The sequence below is a fragment of the Terrapene carolina genome, unplaced genomic scaffold (assembly GCF_002925995.2).
Source record: "Terrapene carolina triunguis isolate 2854851 unplaced genomic scaffold, T_m_triunguis-2.0 Scaffold247, whole genome shotgun sequence".
Lineage (NCBI taxonomy): Eukaryota > Metazoa > Chordata > Testudines > Emydidae > Terrapene > Terrapene triunguis.
In genome coordinates this window covers 12,737,834-12,753,721 of record NW_020664598.1, presented here as the reverse complement: position 1 = coordinate 12,753,721, position 15,888 = coordinate 12,737,834, and the positions used below count along the sequence as shown (strand labels likewise).

General features: G+C 39.7%; 1 protein-coding gene across 1 annotated transcript in view; it reads left to right on the top strand.

The window, feature by feature from the left end:
* The window catches only part of KDM7A (lysine demethylase 7A), a 99,925-nt gene extending 86,049 nt beyond the window's left edge, over positions 1-13,876 (top strand). Inside the window, exons 16-20 of the mRNA XM_024211588.2 lie at positions 3,973-4,121; positions 4,273-4,478; positions 8,373-8,458; positions 9,751-10,027; positions 10,733-13,876. Coding sequence (XP_024067356.1) covers positions 3,973-4,121; positions 4,273-4,478; positions 8,373-8,458; positions 9,751-10,027; positions 10,733-10,827 — 813 coding nt within the window. The 3' untranslated portion in view covers positions 10,828-13,876. The remainder of the gene's footprint in view (positions 1-3,972; positions 4,122-4,272; positions 4,479-8,372; positions 8,459-9,750; positions 10,028-10,732) is intronic.
* The last annotated feature ends 2,012 nt before the right edge of the window (positions 13,877-15,888 follow it).

Sequence of the window (15,888 nt, the reverse complement as noted above, 5' to 3'; positions counted from 1 at the left end):
CTCCTCTTGCTCCTCAGCCACCATGATATGGTCAGCCATGGGCACCACCACCAGGCACTATCACACTGCCCTAGCGGCCCTACTGGGATCCATCGGCAGCATATAGACTTCACATCTCCCAGGCATCCAGCATGTAACTCACTGTGAGCCCTTGAGACTCTCCCCCTCAACCATGACATTCAGAACCACCGAACATCCGGAGGAGATCATAGAAGAACCAGAGGGCAGATTCAAGGAGGAAATCATGTCAAGGACAAATATCTATTCCTCCCTAGACAAGGCAGGGATGGCCTCTCCACCATCCTTAGCTGATGATTACAGGCTATTTCAGGATTTGGCTAAAAGGGTAGCAGACACACTGCAGATACCTCTAGAGGAGGTAAAAAGATATCCAGGAGCTTATGATGGGTATCTTGCACTCCTGCTCCTCCTCCAGTATAGTCCTCCCAATCAACAAGGCCCTTCTGGATCCAGCCAAGACTATTTGGCAAACGCCTGGCATCGGTCATGTAAATGGGCCAATAAAAAAAATACTACATCCCGGCTAGGGATACAGAGTTGTTTTTTCTCATCCTCCCCCAGTTCAATTGTTGTGGATGCTGTAAACTCCCAGAGTCACCAATACAAAGTGAGATCCACCTCTTATGATAGAGATTGGAAATGCTTTGACCTCTTCGGGGGGAAAGGCCTATTCCTCTGCCACATTGCAATTTAGAATTGCAAACTCTCAAGCTTTAACAGCAAACTTATTTATCAGCTCCCAGTCACAGCATGATCAGTTCCAGGCCATTGTCAATGAATAGCAACTAGTAGCCAAAACAGTGCTCCAGTCAGTGTTTGATGCAGCCGACACAGCAGCTTGGTCCGCTCCTCTGCAGTGGTTATGCGGCAAGCGTCCTGGTTGCACCTATTTGGCTTCCCTAAGGATGTGCAGACTAGTGTAGAAGACCTTTCCTTTGAAGGCACAAATTGTTCGAGAAGGGATTTATGCTCCTGGACAAAAGAAAAGTTTAGTTCACAATCTCAACATAAATTACCGCACTTCGCATTATCCAGCCCAATGTTTCTATGAGCCTCAGAGAAAGAAATCCAGGTTTTCTAAACATAAACCATCAGATCCACAGCTTTCTGTGTCGCAACCATTTTCCTCAAAACATCAATTTTGACATGTTGGTTGAGGCATCGACAGATCGTTCCTCCCACACACCCCAACACCAACTGCAGCTGACCAACCCATTGCCCCCATTTGGTTACCGCCTTGCCTCCTTCCACAACATCTGGGAATGTATAATATCCGATGGGTTTGGGTCCTGGAAATCCATCCACAATGGGTACTCCATCCATTTCAAACCCCTCCCCCCCGCCAACACCCTTCCCCGTCCCTCTTCAGGGACTCTTCTCACGAGAGTGTATTACGACAAGAAATAGATCTTCACCTCATCCTCCTAGGAGCCATAGAACTAGTACCTCAACATCTGCGAGGCAAAGGTTTTTGCTCTCATTATTTCCTGATACCCAAGAAGAAGGGAAGTTGGAGACCCATACTGGACTTCAGAGCTCTGAACAAATTTGTCAGCTCAAAAATTCAGGATGGTCACACTATCAGCGATTATTCTATCTCTGGAACAGGTAGATTGGTTTTCGGCCTTTGGCCTACAGGATGCTTATTTCCACATATTGATCCTACCTTCCTACAGACAATTACTCAGATTTTCCTTGGGCCAGGACCATTACCCATACAGAGTACTTCCCTTTGGCCTCTCATTGGCTCTGAGAGTATTCCCCTAGGTACTCTCTGTAGTGGTGGCTCTCCTATGCTCCCAGGAGATCATGATCTACCCCTACTTAAACGATTGTCTCCTCAGAGCCTGCTTCTTCAGTGAGGCCTGCCAGGTCACTCAAACCGCAGTAGACTTGTTCATGGAACTGGGACTACAGATCAACTTCCAAAAGTCAACCTTCGTCCCTGTAGAGTGCCTGGAGTTCATAGGGGCCGACCTCAACTCATTACAGGTGAAGGTGCTCCTGCCTCAGCACAGGTTCGACACCTTGACTACACTCTCATAGAGACAATATAAAACAACCCTCAAATATCATCCAGGCACTACCTCCAGCTTCTGGGGCATATGGCGGCAGGCACATCTGTGGTATCTCATGCCAGACTTCACATGCGGTGCCTCCGAATGTGGTTCAGCTCGGTCTACAGACCAAACAGAGAGATTACACAAACCTGTCATTACCCATCAAGGTCAAATACTCTCTGGACGGGGGAAAAAATCCAGGAGATGTCTTCACAAGGATCCCTTTTTTTGCAAACTTCTCCATCATTACTTCTTACCACCAATGCATCCCTCATAGGATGGGGCACACCTCTAAATGACCTTATGATGCAGGGTAAACGGTCATACACGGAGATGTCTTCACATCAACCTCCTAGAACTCAGGGTAGTCAACAGTGCCTGCACCCATTTCCTCCACAAATCAAGGGAATACACACAAATATCCTAATAGACAACATAGTATGTATGTGCTACATAAATCGACAGGGAGGCACCAGATTACCCTCCCTTTGTTATGGAAGTTATGGAACTCTGGTGCATTTCCTACAATGTCACTTTCTCAGCAGCCTACTTTCCAGGAGTACAAAACTTGATAGTGGCCAGTCTCCCCTCTACTTTGGAGTTCTTGTTAAGGACTCTGCAGTAGGGAAGGAACCGAGTGGGGTTTGCCAGCATGCACTGGTTAGCCTCGTGCTGGGGGGAAGGGCACGAGGAGGGAACAGAGCATGTGTGAGCTGAATGGACACTGCTATCAAAGTGTTCTGATCAGCAGCGCAGGGACACAAGGACACCTACAGTGGAGCACTCAGAGAGAGACATCTCAAAGAGCCATCGTTACTGCATAAGGCAAGTAACTTCCTCTTGTTAAAGTTAGTTGCTGGCCTTTCAGTTGTTATAGCATAATCGCTGATCTGTCACTTTTTGGGAGGCAAAGATTAACAGACTTCTCCTGTAAATGAAGCTGATATTGAAAGGACTGTATGTATGTTCTTTGTTTGTACAGTGCCTAGAACAATGGGATCTTAGTCCATGGCTGGGGTTCTGAGGCACTACAGTAATACATTTATTTAATAATAAAAAGCTGCTGAAAGGCATGGAACAGAGACCTAAATTATAATTCCAGTTATGTTTTGAGAAAGATAGTGGCATCTAAAATCTCATCATTTGCCTTTTCACAGATTTGAAATTAGAGCCTAAAGTTTTATAGTACCAAAAAAAGTGTTCATGTAAATACTTCAGAATTTCAAAAAATTTAAATTCCCTCCCACAGTAACCTCCGCTGAGTTATTTTTGTTTAAAAAAGACAACCCAGTCCCAGATTTTTCACAGCTTTGATTTCTGTTCTGTTGATAAAGATATTCTTCCACTTCATCAACACATCAGTTTGTTAGGGTAATTAACATATAGAAATCTGAGATTTATATTGCTTTAGTAATCTTTTGTTCTATACTCAATAAGCAATATATAAATTCAACAGCATACATCCAGAGTATATTTCCATTACAGAACCAAAAAAGGGGCATAATTAAGATTGGGTGGGCACTGTAAGCCAGCTGAGATGAATAATGAATGATGGAACATCTGACATGCAAACTGGATGTATTCTTTAATTGTCTATTTTCAAATTTTAATTTTTGAAGATAAAGTGTAGAGTTTTTGTAAGACAAGGTAGGTTTTTGGAGGTGTTAGCTGTAAATCTCTGAAACACACTTTCAACCTTTTTGACCAAATTTGATAAAATCGGATATATTAGACCTGTATGTGTGTTCAGTGTTATGGCATTCTTTGCACTATTAGCTATTTCTGAGAAACTAATTAACTGGAAGATGGAGAACCTTTAAGTGTAGATTAGAATAGCAATTAGAGCTTTAGAATTGATGATCATCTCATGTACTATTTGCTCTTGTTCTAGCTAAATAATTCCTCTACAGAGGAGTCAGAAAGCTCAGGTGATGAAGAGAAACAGGAGGTAACATCAAATTTCAAGGAGGAAACTAAGATGATAAGGGACCTCTGTCAAACTACCCAGAAGCCATCTAAAAATGAAACTCCAAGTAAAGGGTGAGATAAATGATGTGGGAGGTCTGGTTTATAAATTGATAAGAACTTCCAGACAAACAAATTTGTAAGCCTTTGTTTAATATGAATATAAAAATTATTTCCTTCAGTGAAATTAAAATTCCCTTATGTACTGTCTGATCTGTTTTTCTAGGGAATGTCCTACCTCGACAAGTACAGAAGAAGAAGCTATTCATGGCATGCTTTCTATGGCAGGATTGCACTATACCACATGTTTACCAGGTCATACACAAAGCACAGACTGCACAGATAAAAGAACCTCTCATCAGGAACACAGAAGTTACCCCAGAAGTAAGCATAAGGACAGGCAGCCATCCCAGAGTCATAAAACAGAATGTGGTAGGTACTTACATTAACTATCATTGCCACACTATGTTACACTAGGGCTAAGATTTTCAAAAATAAGTGCCTAAAATTAGGTTCCTAGTTCCATAGTGAAGTTCCTAAATAAGTCTGGCATACTTTCCAGAAGTCAGTGAGATAAAAGTGTGCTCAACACTTCTGTAAACCAGGCCAAATCTATTTAGGAGCCTAACTTTAATGAGGCCTTAGCTGTCAACCCAAAATTTTCTTCAGCACCTTTTGGCTTTACAGGAGTTACACCGGTACGGATGGATGAACTGAAAGCTGTAATTCCCTCCAGGGGAAAAAGCTGAAAGCAGTAGTTCATAAGATCTCCCTAACTGTTGCTTTCATGGTATATGCCTCACTAGATAAACCTTAGATTCTCAGTCTGCTTGATGGCTTCTAATACTGTCTCTCTAAAAAGCACATATGGATTTGTTCCTGGAATGCAGATGTAAAGGCTAGACAGTTAATGGCTGCAGCCTTATTCTCATAGGGAGATCAGTTTGGTAAACCTTAGAAAATGCTATAGCTGAAAAGCAGCTGATAAAGGAAACTTTTACCTTTGGTGAAATGAAAAAGGAAAAATCACAGTCTATTACAGGAACGGGGAAATCATTTTGTAGTCCACAATATTCAGATACCTACAAAAATAGTTTGGAAAAGGAGAAAGTCCTGCAGAGTTGGAATAGAAGATCTATTCAGAGAAAAATACTCTATCCAAGCTTATCTCCATACACACAAGCACAGTGTGACTAGATGTGGCCTCTGCAAGGGTGTAGCTCATCGGGTGACACCAAAAGTTTTATCTATAGAAATGAACTATGCTGGAGAAATGAGTCCTAGACATAATATAGAAAGGGATATATAATAGAATTGAAGAGGGTCCCAAAGATACAGAATAGCATCAGAAGTTTAAAAACAAAGCAATAATGTAAGCAATAATAGAGGCATGCAATTCAGCAGAGCTAGGAACTGGAGATTTCTCAATACCGCATCTGACGAAGTGAGTATTCACCCACAAAAGCTTATGCTCCAATACGTCTGTTAGTCTATAAGGTGCCACAGGACTCTGTCGCTCAATACTTTTTGTGGCCCATCAGTGCGTCTAGGTAGGTGGGGAGGAATCTGTGCTGATACTGGACCAAGGTACCAAGAAAATTTAAATTACACGGAGACTTTTTGTAGTCTCTCTAGTATCAGCAAATTCTCTCAACATCAATAGACCTAAAAGAAACACATGCCTATTCCAAACCTCCACATGAAATTCCTCCATTTTTCTCATAACAATTTGTATTTCCAATACAAATTCTTATGGTTAAGATTATTGACCTGTCCCATAATCTTCACAGATGTCTTAGTGGTCCAATAGCAGCTCTTTGAGAGAAGAGAATCCATACCATTCTTTCTTAAATTGTTTATCAGGGCTTAGAAGACTAAGTCAGACAGTACAATAACACTACAATTCAGTTCTTTCAAGTATGACTTCCTGATAAACCACAAAAAACATCCGCAGCCAGCAAGATCATGACTCACCTAGGTGTCCAGATAGTTACAAAGAGAGATCATTTATTGTGTAGGTGAAGCAATCAAAGATTACGGCTATACTTAGACTGTTTCAGCAGAAACCAGAAGTCACAATTGTCACCTTGTGAGATTCCTTGGGATGCTTGGATCTTGCGTTGATTCTTATCTGGACAAGTTAACATAGAGCTGCTACAGACCTTTACACTGTCCATTCTTTGGACATCAGCCAGTCTGGGAAAAAGTAGATAGTTCCAAAATACCAGCTTATCACTCAGGAAGAACCAAACACTACTTACCATAGACAAAATTCTGGGAGCCTGCATTAGTAAAAATGGTTCAGGGGTTATACTTTCAGGAGATGTCAAAAAACTGACTAGAGTTCAGGCCATTTTGACTAGGTCTGTAAGAGTTTTAGGAAGAGGTGTCTTAAACATATTCTGGGAATGACAGATGCCACCACTGTAATAACATGCATCATTTCCCAAGGAAGAAAGAAATTCAATTGCCCTTTATCTAAAAAGCAGTCCACCATCTGTCATGGGAAAAGAGAAAATTTGTTCTTGAAAACTCGTCACATGAAAGGGAAAAGAGAGATCAGCACTGCCTGGCTATGATACAAGAATTAGACCAAGTGGAATGAAGTCTCAGCCAAAGACTTGTTACCATGATGATTCACCAATTCAGAGTCAAATCACCGATTCTTCTTTGAGTGGTCTCTGCATAGTCCCACATTTGGGATACAGCAGCCATGTGGAGCTCAGAAGGTGGAACGTAACTAGCATTGCCCATCTCATGCACCCCTCTTTGCTTGGCTCTTACCTGTTCATGAGCATTCTAGGGTGTGTCTGTAAAAGGAGGCATAGTACTCCAATTACCTCTGCTCCTTCCACCTGCCAGAGATGACAGACGAAGAACAGCTCTGGAGAAAATAATCCCAGATGTCTTAAACAGTGCTTTAGTTGTTAATTAGTTTCTTAGGTAGCCTATTTTTATTGAAGTTAAGGTTTTTAGTCCTCTCAGAAATTGACCCAGCAGTCTCCTCCTTTTCTACCCATCTCCCATTTAACCAAAGTTACACACAATATCTAAGTGAAAAAGGCTTTAATTACCTTAAAAAAACTGTACTGACCAAAAAGGCTGTGATTCTCCAGCCTGATGTAGGTTAAGTTCTTCTATTCTGCTCCCAGCCCACCTTGGTTTTCTCAGCTAAGCCCTATCCCCCATCGAAACCTTACTGAATTGCTGTCCTGGGACGCTCTTGGGCATGAGGTTTACAAATCAGCATTGTTGTCAGCTTTCATTTTCCTTCATATGGGCATTTAGATTGTAACATTGTAGAGTCTATTTTGTGTCTTGCAGTCATAGAATCATAGAAATATAGGGCTGGAAGGGATCTTGAGAAGTCAAGTCCAGCCTCCTGTGCTGTGACAGGGCAAATTAAAGTAAGCCACCATCCCTGAGATGGGTTTGTCCAACCTGTTTTTAAAAATCTCCAGTGATGGGAATTCCACAACCTCCCTTAGAAGCCTATTCCAGAGCTTAACTACTCTTTTATAGTTAGAAAGTTTTTCCTAATATTTAACCTAAATCTCTCTTACTGCAGATTAAGCCTGTTACTACTTGTCCTACTTTCAGTGGACATGAAGAACAATTGATCACTGTCCTTTTTATAACAGCCCTTAACATGTTTGAAGGTTACTAGGTCCCCCATAGTCGTCTTTTCTTAGGTTAAAAGCAGGGCGTTTTTAGTCTTTTCATAAGTCAAGTTTTCTAAACTTCATCATTTTTGTTGCTCTCCTGTGGACTCTCTCTCTCCAGTTTGTCCCCATTTTTCCTGAAGTGTGGCACCCAGAATTGGGCACAGTACTCCAACTGAGACTATCCAGCCAAAGCATACCAGCACTTTAAAAACAAACAAACAAAAAATAGTGGTGAATGTGAGTTGCAGAAGGCTTGCACCTTTTGTGGACTGTCTTACAAGGATGCAGAAAAGTCAAGAAACAGATATTAAGGAAGCATCCACCAGGCATATTTTGATGGTACTTAGACAGTACTATGGCAATGAGGGCAGCTGTTTTCAGCATCAGTACTTTCAGATCCACATGGCCGTATTTATCAGACTTTCATATTGAGGGTCAGCAGAAATTTGGGCAATTTGATGTGCCAAATAGGTATGGAGGGGAAGTGAGAAATCTGACATTTCTGATGTGTGAGATCTGTGGTAACAGACCCTTGTATTATGAGAATAGTTTGTCTAAGATCTTTCACAATACTTTTTCTATTTCATCTCAATTGTAGGTTTCAAGTTTTTCAGTCACAATTAAGCATTTCAGAGTTTCAACTTGCTAAATTTCTTTTTAGGTAAGCACACGAGGGAAGAGGAAAGAAGCGTGGGGACTTCAATATGGGCAAGACAGCTAAATGCAGCTTCCAGGGTTACCCCTCAGGTAAGACAACATTTTAACCCTTGTTATAGAACAAGGAGTATGCAGCTGTCAACAAAAAACAAAACCAGTAAACTTGATGAGGGTATCTCCCTACTGCCTGTCTGGTAACTAAATAACTTTGGAGCTGGTAACTGATGACTATCTGTATCCTATTTTATCTGAGCTGTTCTGCCTCTTTGGATGTTTTAGGAAACCTAAGTATATTATAAAATTACTATAAAGACACTAGGTATCTTAAGAAAAAAGGTGAATTTACTGTTCACGAAAGGTTCCAGATTGATGATCCACAGACATGGAGTCTTACTTCAGACAGAGTAAGTTCTAGCTTTCCCATATTGCCCAGTCAAACTTTATTTGGACACTTCACCACCTCTTTCTTTACCCTCTAGTCATACTGCCATACAAGGCTGTCAATTGTGTGGTGGTTTTTGAGATGTGGACACTTGCCCATTAGAAACTGGACTAAGGCAGCTCAACTCATTTCACATAGGCCACCAGACAGTCAGTAGTTGGCGTCATCTTTGAGTTCTTAATCTGGGCTGGATTCCAGTCAGAGGCCAGAAGATGAACGACTCTAAATCCTGTTACCAATTCCTCCGAGCCTCCCAGTTTTTCCTGGTATCTTAAATGCTGTCCATTTTACCTCTATAGCTTGTGTTCACTAGAAATGTTAGTAATACCTCAAGTTACAGGATCCTGATACTATTTAGTAACTATATTTTAATTGCTTGGTAATTTAGTATTCTACAGGAATATGTAATTACATGGTAAGGCTTATGGTTTTATACTTCCTAATTTAGAACTGTCTGTGTCTCAACTACTGAATATTCAAGACAAAGTGCCAATTTAAATATTCACTGATTGTGATATTGTTCCTTGTAGTTAGGAACTGTCTGTGAAATCAAGGACGTGTTCACACTTTGGTCCCTGCAAAATAATGAAAGTGGAAAAAGTGGGTTATATATTTTTGTGTGTTCCTTACTTCCCTGTATCTGTATTAGCAACAGTTAAACAGTGTACCACAATTTTAGTGACTTTCATAACTGCATGTGAAAAAAGTTACACAGAAATATCATGTTGTTATAACTTAAGTTTTTGAACGAGCATATACTGTAGAGAAAAGGACAGGATGCTAAAACAGACCAGCTTTATTCCTATTAGAATTGTATCTTCATTCAGAAATATTTAATTTGTCCAGCAGTACAATGAGAAGAATTAAAAGGGGTTTGCATTCAGAAATTATAAGTCCTCATGTGTGATTGATTTCCCCCCTCTCCCCCCTTCTGCTCCAGGATACAAGTAAAGCTCAGAAATATATTAAGAAGGAGGGTGCATCAGAAGCTAGTCATAAGGTTCAGGAGAATAGAAATTTTACACACAGCAATGGCTTGAGCTTCCAACATGGCAAGTGCACGCGGGACTCGACCCTGATCCAAGGGGAGTGTCGGTTGAGTGACGGCAGCCTCAGCCCTGATAGGCCATATGGTGAGACATCCTTGTCCATACCCCTTCACCCAACCAAGAGGCCAGCGTCAAATCCACCCCCTATCAGCAACCAGGCCACAAAAGGTAACATTGTCTTCTTCTGTCCTTTTTCCCTCCAGAAAACCTGGTTTCCTATTTTTGATTATCTAGAAGCTTAAGAAAAACTTGTCTGAAACATAAGCAGCAAAAAGTGAAGACCTAGACTTTGACAAAAACCCAACATAAGCATCACCTTGCAGTCAAATTTCGGCATGGGGTAGTTGTATAGTGGAAAAAGAGGGATTTAATGGGGTTATGCCCAATTTGAGCATTCCCTAGTTAGTGCTGACAACTTCTGCAAATTTATCAGCTATGAAGTAATGATATCTAGTTTAGATTAAGCATCTGGGCTTTTTTCTTCTTTCTGAGATGAGATTCTCAAAGTATGAGGCTTTAAAGGTGATGGTCTTAACTAGTTATCTCCTTAGCTGTGTAATTTAGTTGAGTACAAATCTGAGGGAAGGGCACAATTCAGAGAGCAGAGATTAGTGGGTTTTCCTATTTAAATTAGGAAAATCTGGAAGTATATAATCAAATTCTCTATTACAATGCTGACTGTAGCTTAGGAAAAGTAACTCTGAATTTCATGTGTCCATTATGCCCACTGCTTTGGTCCAAAACAATTGGACAGAGATGAACTGCGATGTAGAAAAGTCAGACTGCAGGAGAGAATCTGCTTTCCATTTAGGTTTATCTGTTTTACAAAATCGGTTCTAAAAATAGACTGATATACTGGTTTCAATTTTCCAGGCAAGCGTCCAAAGAAAGGAATGGCAACTGCCAAACAGCGCCTTGGGAAGATCCTTAAGCTGAACCGAAATGGCCATGCACGCTTCTTTGTTTGATGTAGCTGCTGCTGCTGTCTTTCCTTCACAGCCAGTATTGAGGGCAGCAGAGCCTGGAGCTTCTGCTGTTCCTCTGCCCGAAGCAGACTTGCATGTACCATGTAGAACACTGCCTAATGAACAAAAAAACCAATGCTGCATTTTCACTGTGCCACACCCGCTCAGCAATAACCATTTGGGAATGGGGAAATCTTCAGAGAGACAGTGGACTGGGAAACAGTCTCTCATCAGGGCTTGAATATCACTTTGTTGCTGGTAGTGTCTGAGCTAATTCGTGAGGGGGAGATGATAAAGGTGGTTATCCATAATTTATTTCTGACAGATTTTTACAACTTTTAAATTCATTTTTAACTATTTATTTGGAAGACTTTTTTTGTGGGGGTTATTAATTTAGATTTAAGAATGTGAAGGTTTTTAATTGTTCTTGATAATGTATGTTTGGTGCAGTGGAGAGCCACATTAATGGTGATTAGTCTGGACTCCTAAATTTGATATTCAGGTTATAGTCTTAAACAGGGATGTGATGCATTATTAATTATTTTTAAATTAAGTCATATGAAATCATATTTTATATTTTTTTTTCCTGCTCTTTATAAGCTGTTGGTTGGGCTTTTGTTGCCCTGTAAGGTGCATGCGCTCTGCCAATTTAGTTCCCTTAGCCTCTCCCCATTCTGTACACATTGCTGACTCACCAAAGTGGAAAAGCAAAGACTCTTCTGTCTACAAGGAGAGCATGATTATTCAAGTTCAGTAGCTAACATGTCTTAAAAAGCACCCCTCCCTCAAATTGGGGTTTATGCTCTTCCTTCTGACATGGTTGGTGTTCGGTCCAGGCCATATGATTTTTCTCTCTTAAGGAGAAAATAAAATCGCTTTGAGAAGTTTTGTTTTATACAACTTAGTTTAAATGTTAGTACAGAGGAGAGCAACTTTTATATTTTCCTGGGGGATGGGAGAGAGTGCAATATAATGGGTTAAGTTTCATATTTCAGAATAATTGTGTTGGTTGAAGAAACAATTCTTAAAATATAAATTGCAGAATTAAGATTTGGCAGATTACTTCCTGTGGTGGGTGGAGGGAGCACTAAAACCAGTGATAATCATTAGTGTACTTCAAAAATATATTTTACTGAGGAACTAAGGAGGCAGCTGAACATGTGCTGCTTGCAAGGCTGCACATGAGAGCCAATTTCAGTCTTAACAGGTGCATATGTAAGTGTTGAGTTTAGTAGCTAGCTGATCTCAGAATGATCATTTGTGCCATGCTTTACATAGAGCTGATAGTAAATGCCAATTCTGAATTACCTGTAAATAATGTTGATTTTAAATTTGTATTTTTCTGTAATATAAAATTAAATATTTAACTTTTCAGGGTGGGCGGAGAGGGGAACAACTTTACTTGATTCTGTAAAAAGGGCATTTTGCAGGGTCCAGCCAAAAGTAAAACATTGATGTGCTAGGGATACCATCCTGTATAGTGAGAGTGAAAAGGCTTGGCTTAGCTATCCAATTTATTGATTTGTCTTAACTCCACTCAGTTTGCCTGTCCTCCATATTCTGTCCTGGATAGCTTCTTCCTGCTGTGCTTAAAAACAAATTCAACTTTACCTTCCTGATTTACATGTAGCTATATCCATGTATACAACTAGATTAAAGATCAGAACTAGCTAGGTGAGGGCCAGCCCATTTCTGGATGAGAAAATATCAAAATATAACATGGGTATGCATTGGGCAAATAGCATTCATGATTTTTCTTTTTCCAGAACTTGCAAATTATTGTTTTTCTCTTCGTCCCCGCCCAGCTTTTGATTTGAAAGTAGTGTAGACATCAGAGTTAATTGATTTTGCTAACCCATAGCCAAAAACACATTGGATGAGTTCAAACTCTGTTGGCAGACCATTTTTATTTAATGCATGCTGCCAGCCTTGTTTAGGGTGCTGGGGAAAGGGGACAATAAAAGTGATACTCGCAAATTACCAACTAACAAAAGACAAGGAGCAGTTACTCTACAGGTTTCAAAAGTGACCAGAAATAATAATGTTCTCAGGCAAGAAATTTTTCAGTCAGTAATGATGAGAGGAAAAAATACTTTCAACATTCAGTATGAAATTTTAATTCTATCTTCTGATATATTCTCATGGAAATATTTGATAAATGTGTAGCATGTTATCAATACTGGTTTAAATGATAAGAAAAAAGCTTACCTCTGATCTCTTTGTGTCAGCTCAAGGAAAACCAGGTCATACCTGCCAGGCTTTGAGTAACTGGTTCAGTTCTGGCAAACCAAACCAAACTGCTTTTCTCTTACTGGCTATCGTTTTTTTTTTATTTATTAATTAAGACAACAGAAGTATTTCACAAGGGACATCAAGCAGAATTGGAGGGGAGTAAAGACTGATTTTTTTTTTAATGTAGATTCTGAGAACACTACTCACTGAAACAGAAATATGCCATAATGGAATCTGGAATTAAGGAGGTTTGGAATATGGAACATACACAATGCTGCTTTCCCTGTGACTTGTCTGCAGCAGGTCTCTCTTCTAAGCCTCCTCATTAGCAAAGTATATAGCTACCATCTTACTAGTAGAAAAAGTACTTGGCTGGACCCATATATGTTTAATGGTTATTTCTAGTTTTCTTTCTTTTTCCCTTCTCTCCCACTTTTTCAAGGTGGCTCTCCATTGTAGTGAGTGTACTAATGTCTCTTCATAGGCTGTCAACAGGCAGAGGTTCATTTCCATTTTCTCCTGATTTCCATGCTTCCAGCAGAAGTCTTTAAGAGACTAAAACTTGATTTGGGGTGAGAGGGAACCTCAGTCAATCAGTTTAAAAGAAATGGTCTTGATAATTGATAACAAATGAGTCTCCTGTTGGTAGCTTGATGAAGAGGATGTGTTGATCTCACTTATTCATGTATTTGTATGTTGGGATGTTATTATATTCTTGGAAGAAAACACTGTTGCACCAAGCTTTTTGTAGATGGACTGAACCTGGTGCTATAGAGGTGGAGAGAAAATAACCTGTCTTTTCTCACATTTCACTTTTTGGTGGTGGGGGGGGGGGGTAAGATGGATAGGAGCACTGATATGGGGCTGCTGAGGGACTGAGCCCTCCTATGGGAACTCATTTTCAAGGAGGATATTTAAAGGGGAAAAAAAGACATGAAGAATTTGGACTTTAAGATAAAATTACTGTACTTATTTTTTAAACTTTCTGTTGCTAGAAGGAAAAATTATATGAAATGAAACACTTGGGGGTTGCTCTTCTCCAAGTACTCAAGTTCTTATAATTTTTAAAAAGAAAACTGTGAAAATGGAAAGACCACCTAGAAATTATATCAAGGACTCTTCCAGCAACTTTCCCCTTTCTTCCTGTACTATACTTGCTAATAAAGCCTGGCTACAAAGTAGCCCTTAATGACCTCTGAGGTAGATTACCTATGCAACCTATAATATTCTACATGAAATAATTCTTGAAGAAATCATTTCAAAAAGGTTTGATGTTAAGAATGAACAATTATTACTTTCTGGCCACGTTTTTAAGCTGAAGTACCTGTATTAATTTTAATAGAGAGAAGAGAGCACAGTGTCATGGCCATCCTTTAAAAAGCTTCAGCTTCCTCAAGCTGTGTTCTATGGCACAGGCTGCTTTCATTCACCAGGGCATGAAGTCCTACATTTTGAAACCTTTGCAGGAGTTTAACCCAGGGCTGAGTTATTATCTGGCTGACCCTTGGTTGGTAATTGTGGGGACTGAGCAGGGCTGAGGCTAGAACCAAACCATAGCTAGTGACCCCCTCTAGCCTCCATGCCACCAAAAATCTTAGCGTCTTTTTAAAGCTCTTTTATATAATACTTCCAGACCATTAAAGGCTGTCCATGGCCCTGGGACTAAGCAAACCTAGAGCCGCTTTATTTTGCAGAAGAAATAGAAATGAAACCAAGGCCTTACTGTTTGTGGTTAAACTGGATTAAAAAGCTGCAACATCCATTTTTCAAAAAACAAACAAACAAACAAAAAAAACAAAAAACCATTTCTGGTTGCAAAACAAATGGTGAATCATGCAGGGGGTGGGAAATATGAATAGCACTGATTAGGAAATGCACGTGCTTCTTCATAAACTGCATTTCCTTTTGGAAAAGAACTTTTTTCTACTTTTAATAAAAAAATTAAGCCATAACAGTTTCATGCTGTGGGACGGGAGTGAAAGGGATCACTTTAAGAGATTATATTAATATGAATGATCACTTCTGCTGGGATATGTCTAATTTTGTCAGTGCTTTGGCAGTTATTTCTTTTTTTAAAATCCATGAAATTTGAAAAAGGGGATAGTTCTTGGCTATATTTACTAGTTTTGTAGTAATATTTTGCTGGCCCATTTCTTTCCCTCTCCCTTTTCTACTCTGTCTAATTTCTATCCTTTTTTGAACATCTGTGGAAAATACTGGCTTGTCTGCCTGAATAGGGGTCTCCGTGTGCATGCGTTGGGGGTGTGTGTGTGTGTGTGGGTGTGTCTTTTTACAAAAACGCACTACAGTGTTGAGTATTTGGCTGGGAAAGGGGATGCTGCAGCTTTAAGAGCATTTTTTCAATTCATAACAGTATTTCCCATCCTCTTTTGCCTGCAGGCAGGGAAAATGTATGTACAGTATTTATTTTTGTTTCAATTTTACTTTAAATTTGTAAGTTTCTATAAGTAGCTCACATTGGTTATTCTAGGGGAGGACAAGTGGCTTGTTTAAATTTGTATTTGATATTCATAGTTTCCAGTTTCTGTACTTTAAAATATTGAAATTAAAAAGTTGTACTTATGTTTTGATTTTAGCAATCTATAGTGTTTAATTTCTACAGGTTTTTGTTCACTTGCTTAAAAGTGTAAATACAGAAAGTTGTAAAAAATGTCTTGAGGAAAAAATGCTTAATTCTGTTTCTAGGTCTGATTTCTGTGCCCGTTATTTGACTCTTGATTTTGATGAAGATGTACTTGAGAGATGTGGGGAGTGCAGTACATTTTCTTACTATTTTAAAGTGTAAGTTTGCTTTCTATCAAAACATTCTCT